This window comes from Scomber scombrus, chromosome 1 (genome assembly GCF_963691925.1).
Source record: "Scomber scombrus chromosome 1, fScoSco1.1, whole genome shotgun sequence".
NCBI lineage: Eukaryota > Metazoa > Chordata > Actinopteri > Scombriformes > Scombridae > Scomber > Scomber scombrus.
The window spans coordinates 2,529,669-2,548,287 of record NC_084970.1 but is presented as its reverse complement, the minus strand read 5'-3'; the positions used below and the strand labels follow the sequence as shown (position 1 = coordinate 2,548,287).

Below are 18,619 nucleotides of genomic sequence, written 5' to 3'. Positions count from 1 at the left end.
ACAACCAAAAGTCAAGAAACAACAGTTGTTACATCCAAACCCTCTATTGTTACCACCGCTACAAAAGGACCATCAATAACTACGAAAGGAACTACCACCAAACCTGGAGAAACAACCATATCAGAGGAAACAACAATACAGGTTGAGACAACAAAACCACCTAAAATAGTCACCACTGGCCCAGTCACAACCGCCACCACTGGTGTTGTTGAAACTACAACTTCATTCCCAGGGGAAACAACGGAGGGTGAAGAATTAACAGTGGTTACAACCAAACCCTCTATTGTTACCACCACTACAAAAGGACCATCAATAACGACGAAGGGAACTACCACCAAACCTGGAGAAACAACCATATCAGAGGAAACAACAATACAGGTTGAGACAACAAAACCACCTAAAATAGTCACCACTGGCCCAGTCACAACCGCCACCACTGGTGTTGTTGAAACTACAACTTCATTCCCAGGGGAAACAACCAAGAGTCAAGAAACAACAGTGGTTACATCCAAACCCTCTATTGTTACCACCACTACAAAAGGACCATCAATTACGACGAAGGGAACTACCACCAAACCTAGAGAAACAACCATATCAGAGGAAACAACAATACAGGTTGAGACAACAAAACCACCTAAAATAGTCACCACTGGCCCAGTCACAACCGCCACCACCGGTGTTGTTGAAACTACAACTTCATTCCCAGGGGAAACAACCAGAAGTCAAGAAACAACAGTGGTTACATCCAAGCCCGCTATTGTTACAGCCACTACAAAAGGACCATCAATAACGACAAGAGGAACTACCACCAAACCTGGAGAAACAACCAAATCAGAGGAAACAACAATACAAGTTGAGACAACAAAACCACCTAAAATAGTCACCACTGGCCCAGTCACAACCGCCACCACCGGTGTTGTTGAAACTACAACTTCATTCCCTGGGGAAACAACCAAGAGTCAAGAAACAACAGTGGTTACATCCAAGCCCTCTATTGTTACCACCACTACAAAAGGACCATCAATAACGACGAAGGGAACTACCACCAAACCTGGAGAAACAACCATATCAGAGGAAACAACAATACAAGTTGAGACAACAAAACCACCTAAGATAGTCACCACTGGCCCAGTCACAACCGCCACCACTGGTGTTGTTGAAACTACAACTTCATTCCCAGGGGAAACAACCAAGATTCAAGAAACAACAGTAGTTACATCCAAGCCCTCTATTGTTACCACCACTACAAAAGGACCATCAATAACGACGAAGGGAACTACCACCAAACCTGGAGAAACAACCATATCAGAGGAAACAACAATACAGGTTGAGACAACAAAACCACCTAAAATAGTCACCACTGGCCCAGTCACAACCGCCACGACCGGTGTTGTTGAAACTACAACTTCATTCCCAGGGGAAACAACCAGAAGTCAAGAAACAACAGTGGTTACATCCAAGCCCTCTATTGTTACCACCACTACAAAAGGACCATCAATTACGACGAAGGGAACTACCACTAAACCTGGAGAAACAACCATATCAGAGGAAACAACAATACAGGTTGAGACAACTAAACCACCTAAAATAGTCACCACTGGCCCAGTCACGACCGCCACCACTGGTGTTTTTGAAACTACAACTTCATTCCCAGGGGAAACAACCAAAAGTCAAGAAACAACAGTGGTTACATCCAAACCCTCTATTGTTACCACCGCTACAAAAGGACCATCAATAACTACGAAAGGAACTACCACCAAACCTGGAGAAACAACCATATCAGAGGAAACAACAATACAGGTTGAGACAACAAAACCACCTAAAATAGTCACCACTGGCCCAGTCACAACCGCCACCACTGGTGTTGTTGAAACTACAACTTCATTCCCAGGGGAAACAACAGAGGGTGAAGAATTAACAGTGGTTACAACCAAACCCTCTATTGTCACCACCACTACAAAAAGACCATCAATAACGACAAAAGGAACTACCACCAAACCTAGAGAATCAACCATATCAGAGGAAACAACAATACAGGTTGAGACAACTAAACCACCTAAAATAGTCACCACTGGCCCAGTCACAACCGCCACCACTGGTGTTGTTGAAACTACAACCTCATTCCCAGGGGAAACAACCAAGAGTCAAGAAACAACAGTGGTTACATCCAAACCCTCTATATTTACCACAACCATAAAAACACTGGCAACAACTACTGAGGGTGTTGTCACAGGAGGGCCCAAAACAACAATTCCAATAACAAAACCTTCCATTTTGAACACCACTTCATCTGCAACTACTAGCACAAAATTGATAGGCACTACATCAATTGGTCCAGTAACACAGACACTTCCTGGCTTTACAACTGTTTATAATACTGGTTCAACCACAACACCCCTGCTCAGTACAACTACCACATTATGTGCCTGTATTGTCAATGGAACTTCCTATCGTCCAGGTAAGTCCTGCTCTGTGGCCCTGTTTTCTAGTAATGAAAGTATTGAAATCAAAGTAATGAACCTGTCTAGACCTAAGTCTGCTAACATTAGTTCAGTCTTGGCTATATGACGTAAATTACTCCAGTCTTCATTTTTAAGGTTCTTTTATTATTAAAAATTGATTATGTTAGCCTTTAATGTTGAATTCTAAACTTTTTACTCCACTGATTTTCACAGGGGACTTGGTGTACAATGTCACTGATGGCTTAGGGTGGTGTTTCATTGCACATTGCAGTGCATCTTGTAAAGTTGAGAAACAGTCCACTCCGTGTCCCACAACACCGATACCTAGCACAACTGTACATTCTACAGTGATCATCACCACTACAAAATCAACCTTTTCTACGACCACAAGTATTCCTACTTCCACTCCATTAACAACTACCCTGGACTGCAATGATGAGTATCCACCAAGAAAGGTGCAATATAGATCAAATAAAGATTCTGCATCTCAAAAAATTATTTTAACTACACTATTAGAGATGTACCAATTGCAATTTTTCTGGATGGTTACAATTTCCAGTATTTTAAAAAGTCTGTCCTGCTGTCACTTCTGAGTTTCTTTCTTTATAAGAAATGAATAGGAAAGACAATCTTTCTTTCTTTATAAGAGACAGCATACACAAAGGTGTTTGTAACTTTTCCTGAGTTATGCGCTATGTGAACTCTAATGCAGCTAGGTGTGGCAAAAAATTAAATATATTTATATCAGACTGATCAGCTGGTCACCTACAGATTAGCTGAAAACTGGCCTGTGGCTGGTGCATCTGTAAATACAACATTACAGTTTTACATACCCATTTTCCTGTATGACCTGCTCTTTCCTTATCCTCATCCAGAATGGAGAGTCCTGGACAGTTAACAACTGCACCACAGCTATTTGCACCAATGGCAAGGTCACAAAGACACCTAAGCCCTGTCCCACAGTACAGCAACCTATTTGTGCCAATGGACGTAAAGTTGTGAAGGGCTATGATGATAATGGATGCTGCCCCAACTATGAATGTGAATGTAAGTTGAAAAGTTTCAATACAGTTAGCTTTACTACTGAAGTCTTTTGCATGCAACAGACAGTATTGTGGCGGTGTGTTTTCACTCTTGACAGCAATACCATGACTGAGATGGTTTTTGTTGTAGATAACTGCTAACAATTACAGCCTTCTTGATGGGGGTAATAATGACACTTTCTGCCTGTTCCAGCTCTTACCTTTATTTACCACACATCGTTCCTTTTATCCTCAGGTGTGTGCAGTGTCTGGGGTGGATCCAACTACAATACTTTTGATGGAAAATCATACCGTTTCAACAAAGACTGCTCTTACTACCTTGTCAAAGAGATTATTACCAAATATAACCTGACTATTACATTAAATAAACATGACTGTGATCCTTCAGAAATCACATTCTGTCCCCAGGCTCTCACTGTTACATACCAGTCCTATGAGGTAGTACTGACTCGGCGGTTGAAGACTTCAGGAACAGAAGCTAATGCGGTAAGCACCTATTCAAAATGTCAATACATTTGCTGTTTTAGTGTCAGCGTCTCACTTTATTTTGAATTTACTAATTTAATAGTAGTCTGTCAGTAATAGCAGTCTGATGCGTGATGCAGTTAGGGTTAGAATTGCTGATGTGGTTAAGTCTTCTCTCATATCTTTTTTCTCCTTATCCTGCAGGTTTATGTGAATCAGAAACGCATCTATCCAGCTTACAGCAATTCTGTCCTGCGCATCATTGGCACAGATATGATAGTATTATTGATTATACCGGAGATCAAGACAATATTGTCCTATAGGGGCTCCACATTCAGCATTGACATTCCCAATTCTCTCTTTGGTGGGAACACTGAGGGACAGTGTGGTAAGTTATTATAACATTATTTTAATGTAGGGCATTAAGATTAACTTTGACATTCAGAAGGTTATTTATTCATTCATTTATTCATTTCATGATATTTTGTATCAAGTTATAGGAATAAATGATTTTGGAACTGATTACTAATTACCTGTAACTAGTAGTGATTGGTAGTATTTACTCTCATGCAACATTAAGTAAACAGCATGTATATTCAAAAGCACTTATTTAAAAAAGTCAACAACCGTATAAGATACAATATATGATCTTAACTAAATGTACTTAAGGGATAAAAGAAAAGAAAACACACCATATGTAAAGTTAACTGGGTCTATATACTGTGTATGAATGTATGTGTAAGGTGTGTATTGCACCATGGGAAAACAAAAACATAATGACAGAATCATGGATGTATTGTAAGAGCTGGATACTGGACAAAATAATGGCACCCATTCAGTCCTATAAAATGTATGGACTGGCAAATACACCTAAGAAAGTCTCGCTTCTAGGTTTGTGTTATTAGGCCCACTGAATGTGGGATGTAGAAAATACTAATTGTGGGATTAGCAGGCAGATTTGTGTCATGGCTGTTGGTGTTATACTTCAGTCAGGCAGGCTCTGTGTTGCTACCGTTAAGAAAAGAGTTATGTGTGTCCACACTCAAGGGCAGAGGGTGACTAGTGGCTCTTAGCTACATGACCCTGCCATGGAGATCAGCACAACAGCACAGTTGCATATTACATCAATATTAACTTCCTTCCTCCCTTTCTCCCAGAGGAGCAAGCGACAGCATAATTTCAGTGGTGTGGCAAAAGACTTGCAGCAATGTGTGAGCAGAGTACTGACGGTGTCTGTACACTGCTGTGATTAAAAGGCTGCTCATGTGGGAATGTTGGGTCTCTCTAAATTAAAGAGTACAGCCTAGATCTGCTCTATGTGAAAAGTGCATTGAGATTACTTTTGTTGTCATTTGGTGCTATATAAATAAAGATTAATTGATTGATTAATTGATAACTGATATGAATCTTATATGTACCACAGGTGAGGGCATGCTCATAGAAGACAATGATACATTTTAAATCCAAGTCATCAGTGTATCATTACACATAAGAAACTATGCTCTGGCCTCATCATGCTGCCTCTCCTTTTCCAGGAACCTGTGACAACTCCCAGAACAATGACTGTCGTTCTCCAAACGGCCAGGTGGAAAACTGCACAGAATCTGCAGGCCAGTGGCGTGTGCCAGATATACCCTGTGTCACCCCCACAACCCCACCTACGATAACTACTACAATGACACCCCAGACCACCTCAACACCCCCACAGTCAACAACGCAGTCTGTTTGTAAACCTGCCATTTGTGATCTCCTAACGAGCAGGTGGGGGGAACAACATCATATTTAAAAAAAAAAAAAACCTTTTAGTCTCTAAGGCTGATTCATTGCTACACAGATCCACACTTTTCAAAGTACTTGTGTATTTGTGCATTGAAATAGCAAACTGTTTTTTTATGATTCTCAAGGCAGTTTTAAAGGCATTCTCAAATGTTCTGCAATATTTTACAGTGTAAATGTGCAGTTTTAGATCTGAATGATGTATAGTCACTCTTTTGGCCCTCCATAACCCTAATGAAGAGCAGCATGTCAACTCATAAGATGTGTCTCCCACAGGGTCTTTTCTATGTTACATCCGAAACAATGTGTGCACCTGTTGTGATATGGTTTATATACTGCTGTTGTTTCATGCTTTAGAGAGACACCCCAGTTTGAATCAACATTACTGCCTACAGAGACTGTTAAACAAAAGAACTGATGAATATGGGTGTATTGATAATCTCTTTGCTATTTACACTCTGTGACCAGCAGAAAAACAACCTGTACATTGTAATGCCGTCTAATACAACACCACTACTAAGCATGACCTTCTTCTGATCACTTTTCCTGATACACTGTTATGGCTTGTGTTTCCCCTCCAGCGTATTTGCTCCGTGCCACTCAGTCATAGCCCCTGGAAAATTTGTGCAATCCTGTGTGAATGACATTTGCAATGGTGGCAATGATAGCTGTTCCAGCCTAGAGGCCTATGCTTCTGAGTGCTCTAATGCAGGAGTCTGTATTGACTGGAGGAATGACACCAATGGGCAGTGCGGTGAGATATATAGTATTGCAGTCTGTATTATAGGCTTACAATAATACAGTTGCTTAGATTTCTGAATCATATAAACAAATCTCCATTTTACAGAACACAAGTGTCCAAGTGGAAAAGTGTACATAGCCTGTGGTCCTGCTGTAGAGCGTACGTGCAATGAAAGGTAAAGTATATGTCAGTTCTACAGTGTGGTTGAAGATGCTCCTCTTTCACTTAACAGTAAATAAAAAAGGGGTGTAATTTTACACATTGATGATGATAGTGATAGTTAGGGCCTGAGCACTGACCAGTGCGAAGCCCTATTGTATCTGTCAATATTATTATTATTATGAAAAACAAACGCCTTTTTGGCAGCCTAAACGTGCCCCAAAACTCACCAAAACTTGCAATCGTGTCCGATCCGGCGAAAAATTTGATATTTTAAGGATCGTGGAAATGGCCGACGCGAAATGGCTCAATAGCGCCCCATAGGACATTTTAAAAATCGAGCCCCTCGACTCAGATTGACGTAGACAAACGAATCTATGTACACATGTACATAATGTCAAGACGCACAAAAAAGTCTCAGGGTGCCATGCCCTAACACCAACACGAAGTCGGCCATTTTGAATCAAATCATTGATTTTGCTGCCGATTTTGCCATCATATTTGAGTCCCTAGTCCTAGGGATTTACTCCGACCAACTTCAAATTTGCACAGAATCATCTTGAGACATTGGAGATGAAAAGTTATCAAAAACTTTCTGATTAGGGATTCGGTTTGGGCGTGGCGGTGCCGAAAAGTTCCTTCGCCATTCGATCCTTCGCCAAAGAGCAGGAAATCCTTATAACTCCTACAGACATCGTCCGATCTACAATTAATCACGCATGTAGAGGGTCCCGCCCTGTACACGTCTATGCATCAATACTGTGTCATATACACAGCGCCACCTACTGGACACAGGAAGTCAGCCTCATATGACAAACATCCGATTTATATGAAATTTACAGGATGTGTTCTCCACATCATACACTACAACATGACATATAATTGGTGGGTGACCTCTAGCGCCACCTACTAGAAACAGGAAGTCAGCCTCATATGACAAACATTATCCGATTTATATGAAATTTACAGGATGTGTTCTCCACATCACATACTACATGACATATAATTGGTGGGTGATCTCTGGCGCCACATAGTGGACACAGGCAGTGATATTTCACCACATCATACAACATCAAATAAAAGCCTGGGTAAGAAGACGTCTACCTGCGCGCCCTCCGACTGCGCCACAGCCCGACATGCATGGGAGGAGCGAGGGCCCGTTCATCGCTGATTGCAGCTTTAATTTCATTTATTAGTTATATATTGATACAAAGGACTGGTTAGGATCTAATGGTTGATAATGTTCTGTGTTCTTCCAAACATCAAACTGGAAAGCTATCAACTAAGATTAAACATTTAACAATACATTGATTTGGCTGTCCTTGAATCTTCAGGATGAGTCTTAAGTCTCAAGACCTGTCCTGTAATCAAATATAAAGTCAGAGCTGCTGTTGGACAGTTCAGGCAAAAGCTTGAGGTGTTGGATACTTCTGGGGCACAATGGTCAGGAGAAATAAATAAAACATAAATATATAAAAAATGGCACTGATATGTGCAAGCAGAAACATATTCATATTTTCAGGGGATTATGTTCACTTTCTGCCTGTTCAGACCACCTTTTATGGAAGGATCACTCACATCTCTCCAAACTTACTCCTACTTGCTTCATGCAAGCTAGCCCAGTGTGGCTACATTCTTTAATTACAGTATTTAAATATTCAGGTGAGACACTAGGATTTAATGGTAATTGACCTTTGTGTGCTTTTCTAATTACTAACATGTTCAAATCCAATTTTATATTTGTTTATTGAAAGATATGAGGACTGTTTATATCTTTGTATTGGATAAATAATGGATGATATGTTGCATGTAGACATAGTTATGTTCATTGTTTTTTAAAGACACAATTGAGTCTTGTTAGATATTCAGAGGAGCAAGAATGCAATAAATGCACGGATGCAAGAAAGAACCACTAGTGGTCACCAAAATCTAAAGAAATGTGGTGGTTTCAGAAAAATAGATCCTAAAGTCATGGTTGCAATTTATAGGCACTTTTGCACATTTTACTGTGTATTGTTAACTGTCATAAAGATGTGTTATGATAAGTGATTAAACATTTTTCATTCTTAGTCTCCACTCTGAGTTCCTTGTTATTTGACCATACCTCAAAACATCTCCAAGTCTTCACATCTCTATAATAACAAGTAATTCCATTTCTGACGACAGATACAACAAGAAGTTCGATTTATCAACTAACTACACTGAGGAGGGTTGCTTCTGTCCTGAAGGCACCACCTTATTCAACACAGTCTATGAAACATGTGTTAAATCCTGTGGTAAGTAGGGATCAAATAGTAAACTTGGTTTGACTTGGACATAGAATATTTTTCACAATATTTGTCACACCTACAAATCTAGAAATGCTTGTTTCTTTTTGAATTTCAGATTGTGTTGGACCTAATGGACAACCCAAACAGGTGAGAACTCTGCTTAACACATATATTCATCTACATTAGCTAAGCATGAGCTGTATGCCTGAACTGGTTCCTTTTTCTTAAACAGCCTGGTGAAACATGGACAAGTGACTGCAGCAACTGTGTGTGTGACAAGGACTCAATGAGTGTCCAGTGCCAGCCTGTTGAGTGCCCATCAGTACAGAGTCCCAACTGCAGCGAGCCTGGCCAGCAGCTGGTCAACAAAACAGACGGCTGCTGCACAACGCAGTCATGTGGTCAGTTACAGTTTCAAGGAATCAAATGTGATTCTGTCACTTTGTGATAGGAGCACATATTTGGAGACAACATTTTAGATTGAAGAATACATTCTATTTTATTTCATTTTGTAGGTCAAGAAAAATCAATTTGCAGAGGCATACTTTAGATATGCCATCCCATCATGATGAACATCCTTTGCTTTTTCCTCAGTTACCTTGCTAATATAGAGCAAACTTTTTAATCAATATTCAATGGACACATGTAATTGTCCTGCCTCACAACAATCATTGTATCCTAAATTCAAGCAGATGTAACTTTAATGTAATACTTTGTCAAGGCTTTGAAGATTAGGAAGTATAGTTCTTTAATTTATTGTTACCTCTATACTAGCAAGTAATTCAAGGCAAACTGAGGCAAATCTCAACATTCACGGTAATAATTCCATTCTTTTTTACCCAACAGAATGCAACACCAACCTGTGTCCCACTCCTCCCACTTGCAAATTGGGATTCTATCTCACTGTCACTAACGACACCTGCTGCCAATCCTACAAGTGTGGTATGTGTCAGCATATGATATCTATCAAGAAATGAAATACAAAAAGTCATTTTTCAAGAGGAATAATGAAAAGAATGAAATTAAATTTACCACAGGGTAACATCTATCTAATTTAATCTGTTGTAAAGAAAAGCAGCCTTAGACAGGAAAGGAAAGCCTTTACATCAACATGTGTCAGTAGCACGTACAGCTGATTTTTGATGCATCTTCTATTTAAAGTAAAGATAGTATTTGATGGAATTATTGATTCAAGTACCCATCAGGCTTCAGTCCAGCAATTTAGTTTGAATATTTGTTTACAGTTTATAGTCAGACAGTTAGATCTGAAATAACTAATCCTCACATGAAGGGCTTTAAAAAAACGTGTTTTGGGTAAAACACTGCTTTACTCTTCACACATCTACATTACCACTCTGCTGACCTAATTCATGTATATTTTATGTCCCTACAGAACCTAAAGGTGTATGTATCCATGACATGACTGAATACAAAGTAAGTGCGACCCCCCCCCCCCCCACACACACACACACACACACACAGACACACTGAAGAATTTTTCATGTCGTCTGGGTATGAACTGACCCTTACAATTCTTGGTTTGTTTGTGAGAAGTGAGTGTGAGCATAAAACAGACCAGAGCTTAAAGGCAACAAAGAACAAAATGATCTGAAGTAAATTTGTGAAAGTTTCCTTAAAATCCTGGATTGATGTTTGATCAATGTGTATTCTCTAGCCTGGTGAAAAAATACCCACCACACCACAAACAACATCAGAACCACCAACAGAAGCACCACCAGTAACAAGGCAACCATATGGAACAACAGCATCACCATCAGGATCGGGACAAACATCTGGAACAACAGCATCACCATCAGGATCGAGACAATCATCTGGAACAACAGCATCACCATCAGGATCGGGACAAACATCTAGTACAACAGCATCACCATCAGGATCGAAACAATCATCTGGAACAACAGCATCACCATCAGGATCTGGACAATCATCTGGAACAACAGCATCACCATCAGGATCCGGACAAACATCTAGTACAACAGCATCACCATCAGGATCGGGACAATCATCTGGAACAACAGCATCACCATCAGGATCAGGACAAACATCTAGAACCACAGCATCACCATCAGGATCGGGACAATCATCTGGAACAACAGCATCACCATCAGGATCTGGACAATCATCTGGAACAACAGCATCACCATCAGGATCGGGACAAACATCTGGAACAACAGCATCACCATCAGGATCGAGACAATCATCTGGAACAACAGCATCACCATCAGGATCGGGACAAACATCTAGTACAACAGCATCACCATCAGGATCAGGACAAACATCTAGAACAACAGCATCACCATCAGGATCGGGAAAATCATCTGGAACAACAGCATCACCATCAGGATCGGGACAAACATCTAGTACAACAGCATCACCATCAGGATCGAGACAATCATCTGGAACAACAGCATCACCATCAGGATCGGGACAAACATCTAGTACAACAGCATCACCATCAGGATCGAAACAATCATCTGGAACAACAGCATCACCATCAGGATCCGGACAAACATCTAGTACAACAGCATCACCATCAGGATCGAAACAATCATCTGGAACAACAGCATCACCATCAGGATCTGGACTATCATCTGGAACAACAGCATCACCATCAGGATCGGGACAAACATCTAGTACAACAGCATCACCATCAGGATCGAAACAATCATCTGGAACAACAGCATCACCATCAGGATCTGGACAATCATCTGGAACAACAGCATCACCATCAGGATCCGGACAAACATCTAGTACAACAGCATCACCATCAGGATCGAAACAATCATCTGGAACAACAGCATCACCATCAGGATCGGGACAAACATCTGGAACAACAGCATCACCATCAGGATCGGGACAATCATCTGGAACAACAGCATCACCATCAGGATCGGGACAAACATCTAGTACAACAGCATCACCATCAGGATCGAGACAATCATCTGGAACAACAGCATCACCATCAGGATCGGGACAAACATCTAGTACAACAGCATCACCATCAGGATCGAAACAATCATCTGGAACAACAGCATCACCATCAGGATCTGGACAATCATCTGGAACAACAGCATCCCCATCAGGATCCGGACAAACATCTAGTACAACAGCATCACCATCAGGATCGAAACAATCATCTGGAACAACAGCATCACCATCAGGATCTGGACTATCATCTGGAACAACAGCATCACCATCAGGATCGGGACAAACATCTAGTACAACAGCATCACCATCAGGATCGAAACAATCATCTGGAACAACAGCATCACCATCAGGATCTGGACAATCATCTGGAACAACAGCATCACCATCAGGATCCGGACAAACATCTAGTACAACAGCATCACCATCAGGATCGAAACAATCATCTGGAACAACAGCATCACCATCAGGATCGGGACAAACATCTGGAACAACAGTATCACCATCAGGATCGGGACAAACATCTAGTACAACAGCATCACCATCAGGATCGAGACAATCATCTGGAACAACAGCATCACCATCAGGATCGGGACAAACATCTGGAACAACAGCATCACCATCAGGATCGGGACAAACATCTGGAACAACAGCATCACCATCAGGATCGGGACAAACATCTAGTACAACAGCATCACCATCAGGATCGGGACAATCATCTGGAACAACAGCATTACCATCAGGATCGGGACAAACATCTAGTACAACAGCATCACCATCAGGATCGAGACAATCATCTGGAACAACAGCATCACCATCAGGATCCGGACAATCATCTAAAACAACAGCATCACCATCGGGATCGAGACAATCATCTGGAACAACAGCATCACCATCAGGATCAGGACAAACATCTGGAACAACAGCATCACCATCAGGATCGGGACAAACATCTGGAACAACAATGCAACCTTTCAAGCCTGGCCCCTGTCAGGAGTGTTATTGTGGCCCCAAAATGGATCCCATCACCAAGCTGAACATCATTAACTGCAAACCCGTTGTCTGCAAAACAGACTGCTCTGAAGTAAGCTTACATCAAACAAACATTTAACACACACACATTTCATATTCGAAGGAGCTAGCTCCCTCACTGTCTCTCTGTCCCTCTGTCCCAAGGGTTATGAATATCAGACTGTACCTGGCAAGTGCTGTGGGAAGTGTGTTCAGAAGAGCTGTATTTTCACCACACCTGACAACACAACGCAAATCATTGAGGTCAGTGAGTGAGCTGCGTGAGTGTTTCCTCAGTTTTGATAGCCAACAATATACAGTAAGAAAGGGGATGCTGGCTATAGCAAGAGAATACTTTTTACCACTTAAACAATGTATATATTTATTAATGAAAGTAAAACAAACAAAAATACCTTTAATTCAAAGCTAAAATAAGACTTCCTTCTAGTGTTGTAAAACATTTGATAAAAAGAAACGAAGTAAAAAATATCATCTTTATCACATTTGATGTTCTTGTTAAACACCTTGGTGGAATTCGAGAAATGTAGTGGCATTTGGGCCAAGCTGTACTTGTATTTGAGCCAAAAAAAGTTAAATCATTTTTCTCCCTGTTGATTTAGATTTTGTTTTTCCTGTTGATACAGGTGAATGACACTTTTGTACCCCCCAACAACAAGTGTGTGAAATATACATGTGAGAAGATCAATGGACAGCTTGTTACTAAGGAGACCGAGACCACCTGTCCTCACTTTAATCCTTTGGACTGTGAACCGGTGAGTTGGCCAGAAACTCATACCCCTCTCCCTGCCCCTAACACATGCCGTTCATGTTTAAAACACAATATTGCATGTCTTCCTCCTCCAGGGCACCGAGACAACTGATGCCAATGGATGCTGCAAAACCTGTAAGTTAGTGGAGTCACAATACACACACACACACACACACACACACACACACACACACACACACACACACACACACACACACACACACACACACACACACAGACACACACAATTAATAAAATTAAATTATGAAAAGGAAACATTTTAAGAATGGAAACATGACTTTGGGTGATAAACCTGTGTATCATATAGCATTAAATAGAGCCTTAACCCTTGCTGTTTGTTCCAGGCAAACAGCGCAGTGTCTGTGAGGTCCAGAGTAAGGAGACAGTCATCGAGGTGAACGGCTGTAAGAGCGTGCAGCCAGTCAACATGACATCCTGTGCTGGACACTGTGGAAGCTCATCTATGTGAGTTTATTTAGCATCAACTTCATCAGCAATCCACTGTAATTTCAGTTCTCTCAGGTGGAATTTGTAAGCTATTCATAAAAACTTTTGGGAGACAGGTTGTGAAAAATCTTCCTCCAGCATCAAACTTGTTTTGTCTTTTTAATTATTTAACGAACCCCTCCTATGGATTGTTTGACCGCTTTTTCTGGAAAACAGCTGCAGGGCATGTGGACCAATATCTATTTCTAAATAAATTACAACTGCAGACTTGATAACTCTTACCATATGTCATGATGTCTGCAGTTAGAAATGTTCATAAGTCAGGTTTGTTGTTATTAATAAGCCATCAGCAATTATTCAAATTCTTTTTCTAATCCATTGTTTATGTTCTGTAAATATATATGGACGTTGTCACCAGAGGCTACATTGTCATAAGAGCTGTTATCTGTGTGTGCAGATATTCTGCAGCGGCTAATAAGATGATGCACCAGTGTGAGTGTTGCCAAGAGGCCTCCACCAGTCAGAAGCAAGTGGAGCTGACCTGTGCTGACAACTCCAAAGTCCAGCACACCTACACTGTCGTGGAAACGTGCAGCTGCAGTAAAACAGTGTGTGTGGAGGGGACCACAGCCAAACCACAGCGCCGCCGGAGACGCTGATCACTTACTTAATGCTTTACAGTAAATTATCACCTGACTGAAATCTTACAGACACTATGCACTAAAAGAGAAAACGAGCTATAAATAAAACCTTACATGAATAAGTAAAGATAGGGTGAAATTTACCCTATCTTTACTTATTCATGTAAGGTTTTATTTATAGCTCGTTTTCTCTTTTTCCTGTCACAACATACTACTGTGATGTAAACTTTCTTAGTTTAGAATTTCTTTGATGATAATTATTAAAATTATACTTCTGCAATATGAACATTTGCATCGACATTCTTATTGATCCAAGCTAGAATGATGAACATTAACACAGACCACCAGAAAGAGCAACATTTTTTTATCATCTGCAACATGAACAGAGCAGAAAACCAAAAAAAACTAAAGACTCAGTTTGTTTCACAAATATATTGATGATAGTGTGACATGTTGGAGCGCACAGATTGAGCTCTAGCTAACATTGGAAATGGCAGAAGCAGTCACAATGAAGTCACAAAACCAAAACAAAAAGGGAAATAAGTTTAAGACCAAGACACAGACATATAACACTGATTAAAATGATTCAAACAGCAATAGTTTTGGAATCACAAGTGATCAGCCACAATTATTATACATCTTTTAACCTATAAACAGCAGTGTGAATACTTGCTGTTGAAAGGCTGACCCTAAATTGGATTGCAGGCTTTAATTTTGATTAAGAAAGCAGTCGAAGGAGTATGAATAATTTGGAAAAGTGGGAATTGGTTGGGTCATTAGGACATCTCAACCAGCTGTATTGATTTTTTTTTTTTAAAGTATGAATAGGAGTTAAAAGTTGAATAAAACATGTATGAAAGATGAAACATTTTAAGGTTTAAATTGAGTATGAATAAGTTGAGTGGAAATGTATTCTGAAAAACTATGTTGCTCGTTTCCTGTTAACATACAGTGACCATTGGGCACTTTTATTTTGAAAAAAAAGTAACATTCTGAGCTTCCTGTTATGATAAAGTTAATCTATGGGACTTTAATTTTGGAATAAAACCCCAACTTGTTCTGAGTTCCCTGTTAAAATACAGGGACTTTTTCGAAAAGCCTAGCTCATAATGACTTTCCAGTGAATTCTATTGACAATTTCTACATTTTTTGGGAACGCAGACACCTATTTACGGCAGATGGGTTTTGCCTCAACAAGTCAGGAGTACAGCTGTTAAGCTACAACATTTTTCATTTTGTGCGTCAGTCACCAGCAGCCCCTGCCAAGGACAAGAGGCGAGACAATCCAAAACAACAGATAAGACAGCTTTCTGGAGAAGAATAACTACCGCCTGAGATAAGGACTGACCATGAAAGTCAGCACACCCAGAGAGAGGCTTTAACGTCACCATCCTTACCCCAACACAAGGAGTCTCCCCCAGCCCCAACAGCCCAACAGGAGGATTCGCCCCCAGCCCCAACAGCCCAACATGAGGAGTCTCCCCCAGCCCCAATAGCCCAACATGAGGAGTCTCCCCTAGCCCCAACAACCCAACAGGAGGAGTCTCCCCCAGCCCCAACAGCCCAACAAGTGGAGTCTCCCCCAGCCCCACCAGGAGACTCCCAACTTTCACCCACCAGGACCCCATCCAGCCTTTCATTCTTTCCACTCAGTCCGGACTCCCCACTTCTGGGTTTCACCGACAGGATGAATGACCTTGTCACTGTAGGAATCCAACTTACACCACGACCAAATCCCATTTTTCTCCCTTCAACCTCCCTCCTCGTCCAGCCCCTCGCATTCCACCACGCTGGAAAACACGATCACCCAAAAGTCACCAAGCCCCCCCACCTCCTTTGAATCATATCATCTGTGAGTCTGACTGATATCTGCCGGGTCCAGGCTGCAATACTGATACCAATAATGTTCTCCCCCAGGAAAAGTCAGGGGCCTATGGAGTTCAGGTAGCCTTCTCAATCCCTGTGATGTCAGGTAACAGAAGAATGGTTAAACAGGTGAGAAATAAAAAGGGTTCAATTAAATCTGCCAACTTATTAAGTATAGCATGTCAACCTCGAAATATACCAGTGTCTCCTGCTATCTCCACAAGATTAGCTCTACTCGATATTAGATCACTAGTCAACAAATCACTGTTAGTGGTTAGTTTTTTACTTCTTAGTGAAACATGGCTGACTGAATGTAGCTGTTGTGCTATTCTCAATGAGGCAGCACCAACAAATTTTAGTTTTATGAACAAGTGTCGAACTGGTAAGAAAGGCGGGGGAGTTGCTGCCATCTTTAAATCTGTATTTCAGTGCAAAGAAATTACATTAGGTGATTTTTGCTCTTTTGAATATCTCTGTTTTTAATTAAAAAGTGATCCATAAGTAATTTTTTAAATCATTTATATACCTCCAAGATACTCAGGAAAATTCATTGATGAGTTTGCTGAACTGCTGTCAGTTATCTGCACTGACTACAACTTTTTTATCATAACAGGGGATTTTAACATTCACGTAGACAATAACATGGACAGTAATGCCAAAGAACTCTCTGCTCTACTTGACACTTTTGGCCTCTTGCAACATGTGAAAGGGCCCACACACACTCGAGGCCATACTCTGGATCTGGTTATCTCTAAAGGTGTTGACATTTCTTCTGTTGATGTTAAGGACTTGGCTCTTTCTGATCATTTCTGTGTGTTCTTTGACTTACAGATCATTCCAAATGTTCAGTTAACCTCTGTGTCTGTTAGGAGAAGGAACATATTTGAGAATACCAGTGCAAAGTTTATGGAGGCTGTAGCTATGTCACCAACTGTGAGTGCAGAGTCAGTTGATGAACTCCTGGATAAATTTAACTGGAAAATCTCAAATGTCATGGATGCTGTTGCACCTATTAAAACTAAAACTAAGATGACCTTGATCAGAAAGAAAACAACATGGAGGAACACTATGATGGTAAAGGCTTTAAAAACAGAATGCAGGAAAGCAGAGCGTAAGTGGAGAAAAACTAAACTTCAAATTCATCTTGACCTCTACAAACAAAGTCTTTGTAATTTTAACTATGAGTTACTCAAAGTTAGACAGCAACACTTTTCTGAAATTATTAATAAGAACATCAACAACACTTGCACTCTCTTTGCTATGGTTGATAAGCTTACAAACCCCCCTAAACAGATAGCTCCAGAACTCCTTTCCACAGAAAAATGCAATGAATTTGCTTTTTCAGTGACAAAATCCAGTCCATAAGGTTAAATATCAACACAAAACAATAAAATGACGCAACCCCTTAGACCTCCCAGGAATAACTCAACTGCGATGTCAGAATTTAATACAGTTGACCAGAAAACCATAAAAGAAACAGTTCAGCATCTAAAACCATCAACATGCTGTCTTGACACAATGCCATCAGACTTTTTTTAAACTATTGTGAACTCTTTCCAAACAGATTTGCGACAAATAATAAATAGCTCACTTCAATCAGGCACGTTTCCTAAACCCCTAAAAGTAGCTGCCATTAAGCCACTCTTAAAAAAGAGAACGCTGGATGCTTCCATGTTAACCAACTACAGATCTTCCTCAAATCAAACTCAGATCAAACTCAAATCTTCCTTTTATAGCCAAGATCGTTGAGAAAGTGTAATTGTATGTTTTAATGTTTCCATGTGTTTACAATTATTGGGTTTTATTTTTATTTCTCAAATTGCATGTTTTTATGTTTTTTTTTATTTCCAATTTTTTCTGTTAAATGTTTGTTTTATGTAAAGCACATTGAATTGCCATTGTGTATGAAATGCGCTATATAAATAAAACTGCCTTGCCTTGCCTTTCCTGTTATGATAAAATGACCATCATGGGCTTTTATTTTGAATATTGGAAATGACA

At 40.4% G+C, this 18,619-nt stretch overlaps 1 protein-coding gene across 1 annotated transcript in view; it reads left to right on the top strand.

Annotated features, from left to right (window-relative positions):
- Positions 1-14,770, top strand: part of LOC133979249 (mucin-2-like) — a 41,763-nt gene extending 26,993 nt beyond the window's left edge. The window contains exons 32-53 of the mRNA XM_062417745.1: positions 379-1,150; positions 1,253-1,605; positions 2,221-2,458; positions 2,676-2,917; positions 3,338-3,509; positions 3,741-3,991; positions 4,175-4,358; positions 5,506-5,731; positions 6,328-6,500; positions 6,594-6,663; positions 8,814-8,923; positions 9,033-9,064; positions 9,150-9,318; positions 9,764-9,859; positions 10,311-10,351; positions 10,593-10,696; positions 12,785-12,947; positions 13,040-13,138; positions 13,519-13,647; positions 13,739-13,786; positions 14,017-14,129; positions 14,569-14,770. Coding sequence (XP_062273729.1) covers positions 379-1,150; positions 1,253-1,605; positions 2,221-2,458; positions 2,676-2,917; positions 3,338-3,509; positions 3,741-3,991; positions 4,175-4,358; positions 5,506-5,731; positions 6,328-6,500; positions 6,594-6,663; positions 8,814-8,923; positions 9,033-9,064; positions 9,150-9,318; positions 9,764-9,859; positions 10,311-10,351; positions 10,593-10,696; positions 12,785-12,947; positions 13,040-13,138; positions 13,519-13,647; positions 13,739-13,786; positions 14,017-14,129; positions 14,569-14,770 — 3,987 coding nt within the window. The remainder of the gene's footprint in view (positions 1-378; positions 1,151-1,252; positions 1,606-2,220; positions 2,459-2,675; positions 2,918-3,337; positions 3,510-3,740; positions 3,992-4,174; positions 4,359-5,505; positions 5,732-6,327; positions 6,501-6,593; positions 6,664-8,813; positions 8,924-9,032; positions 9,065-9,149; positions 9,319-9,763; positions 9,860-10,310; positions 10,352-10,592; positions 10,697-12,784; positions 12,948-13,039; positions 13,139-13,518; positions 13,648-13,738; positions 13,787-14,016; positions 14,130-14,568) is intronic.
- Positions 14,771-18,619: the final 3,849 nt, after the last annotated feature.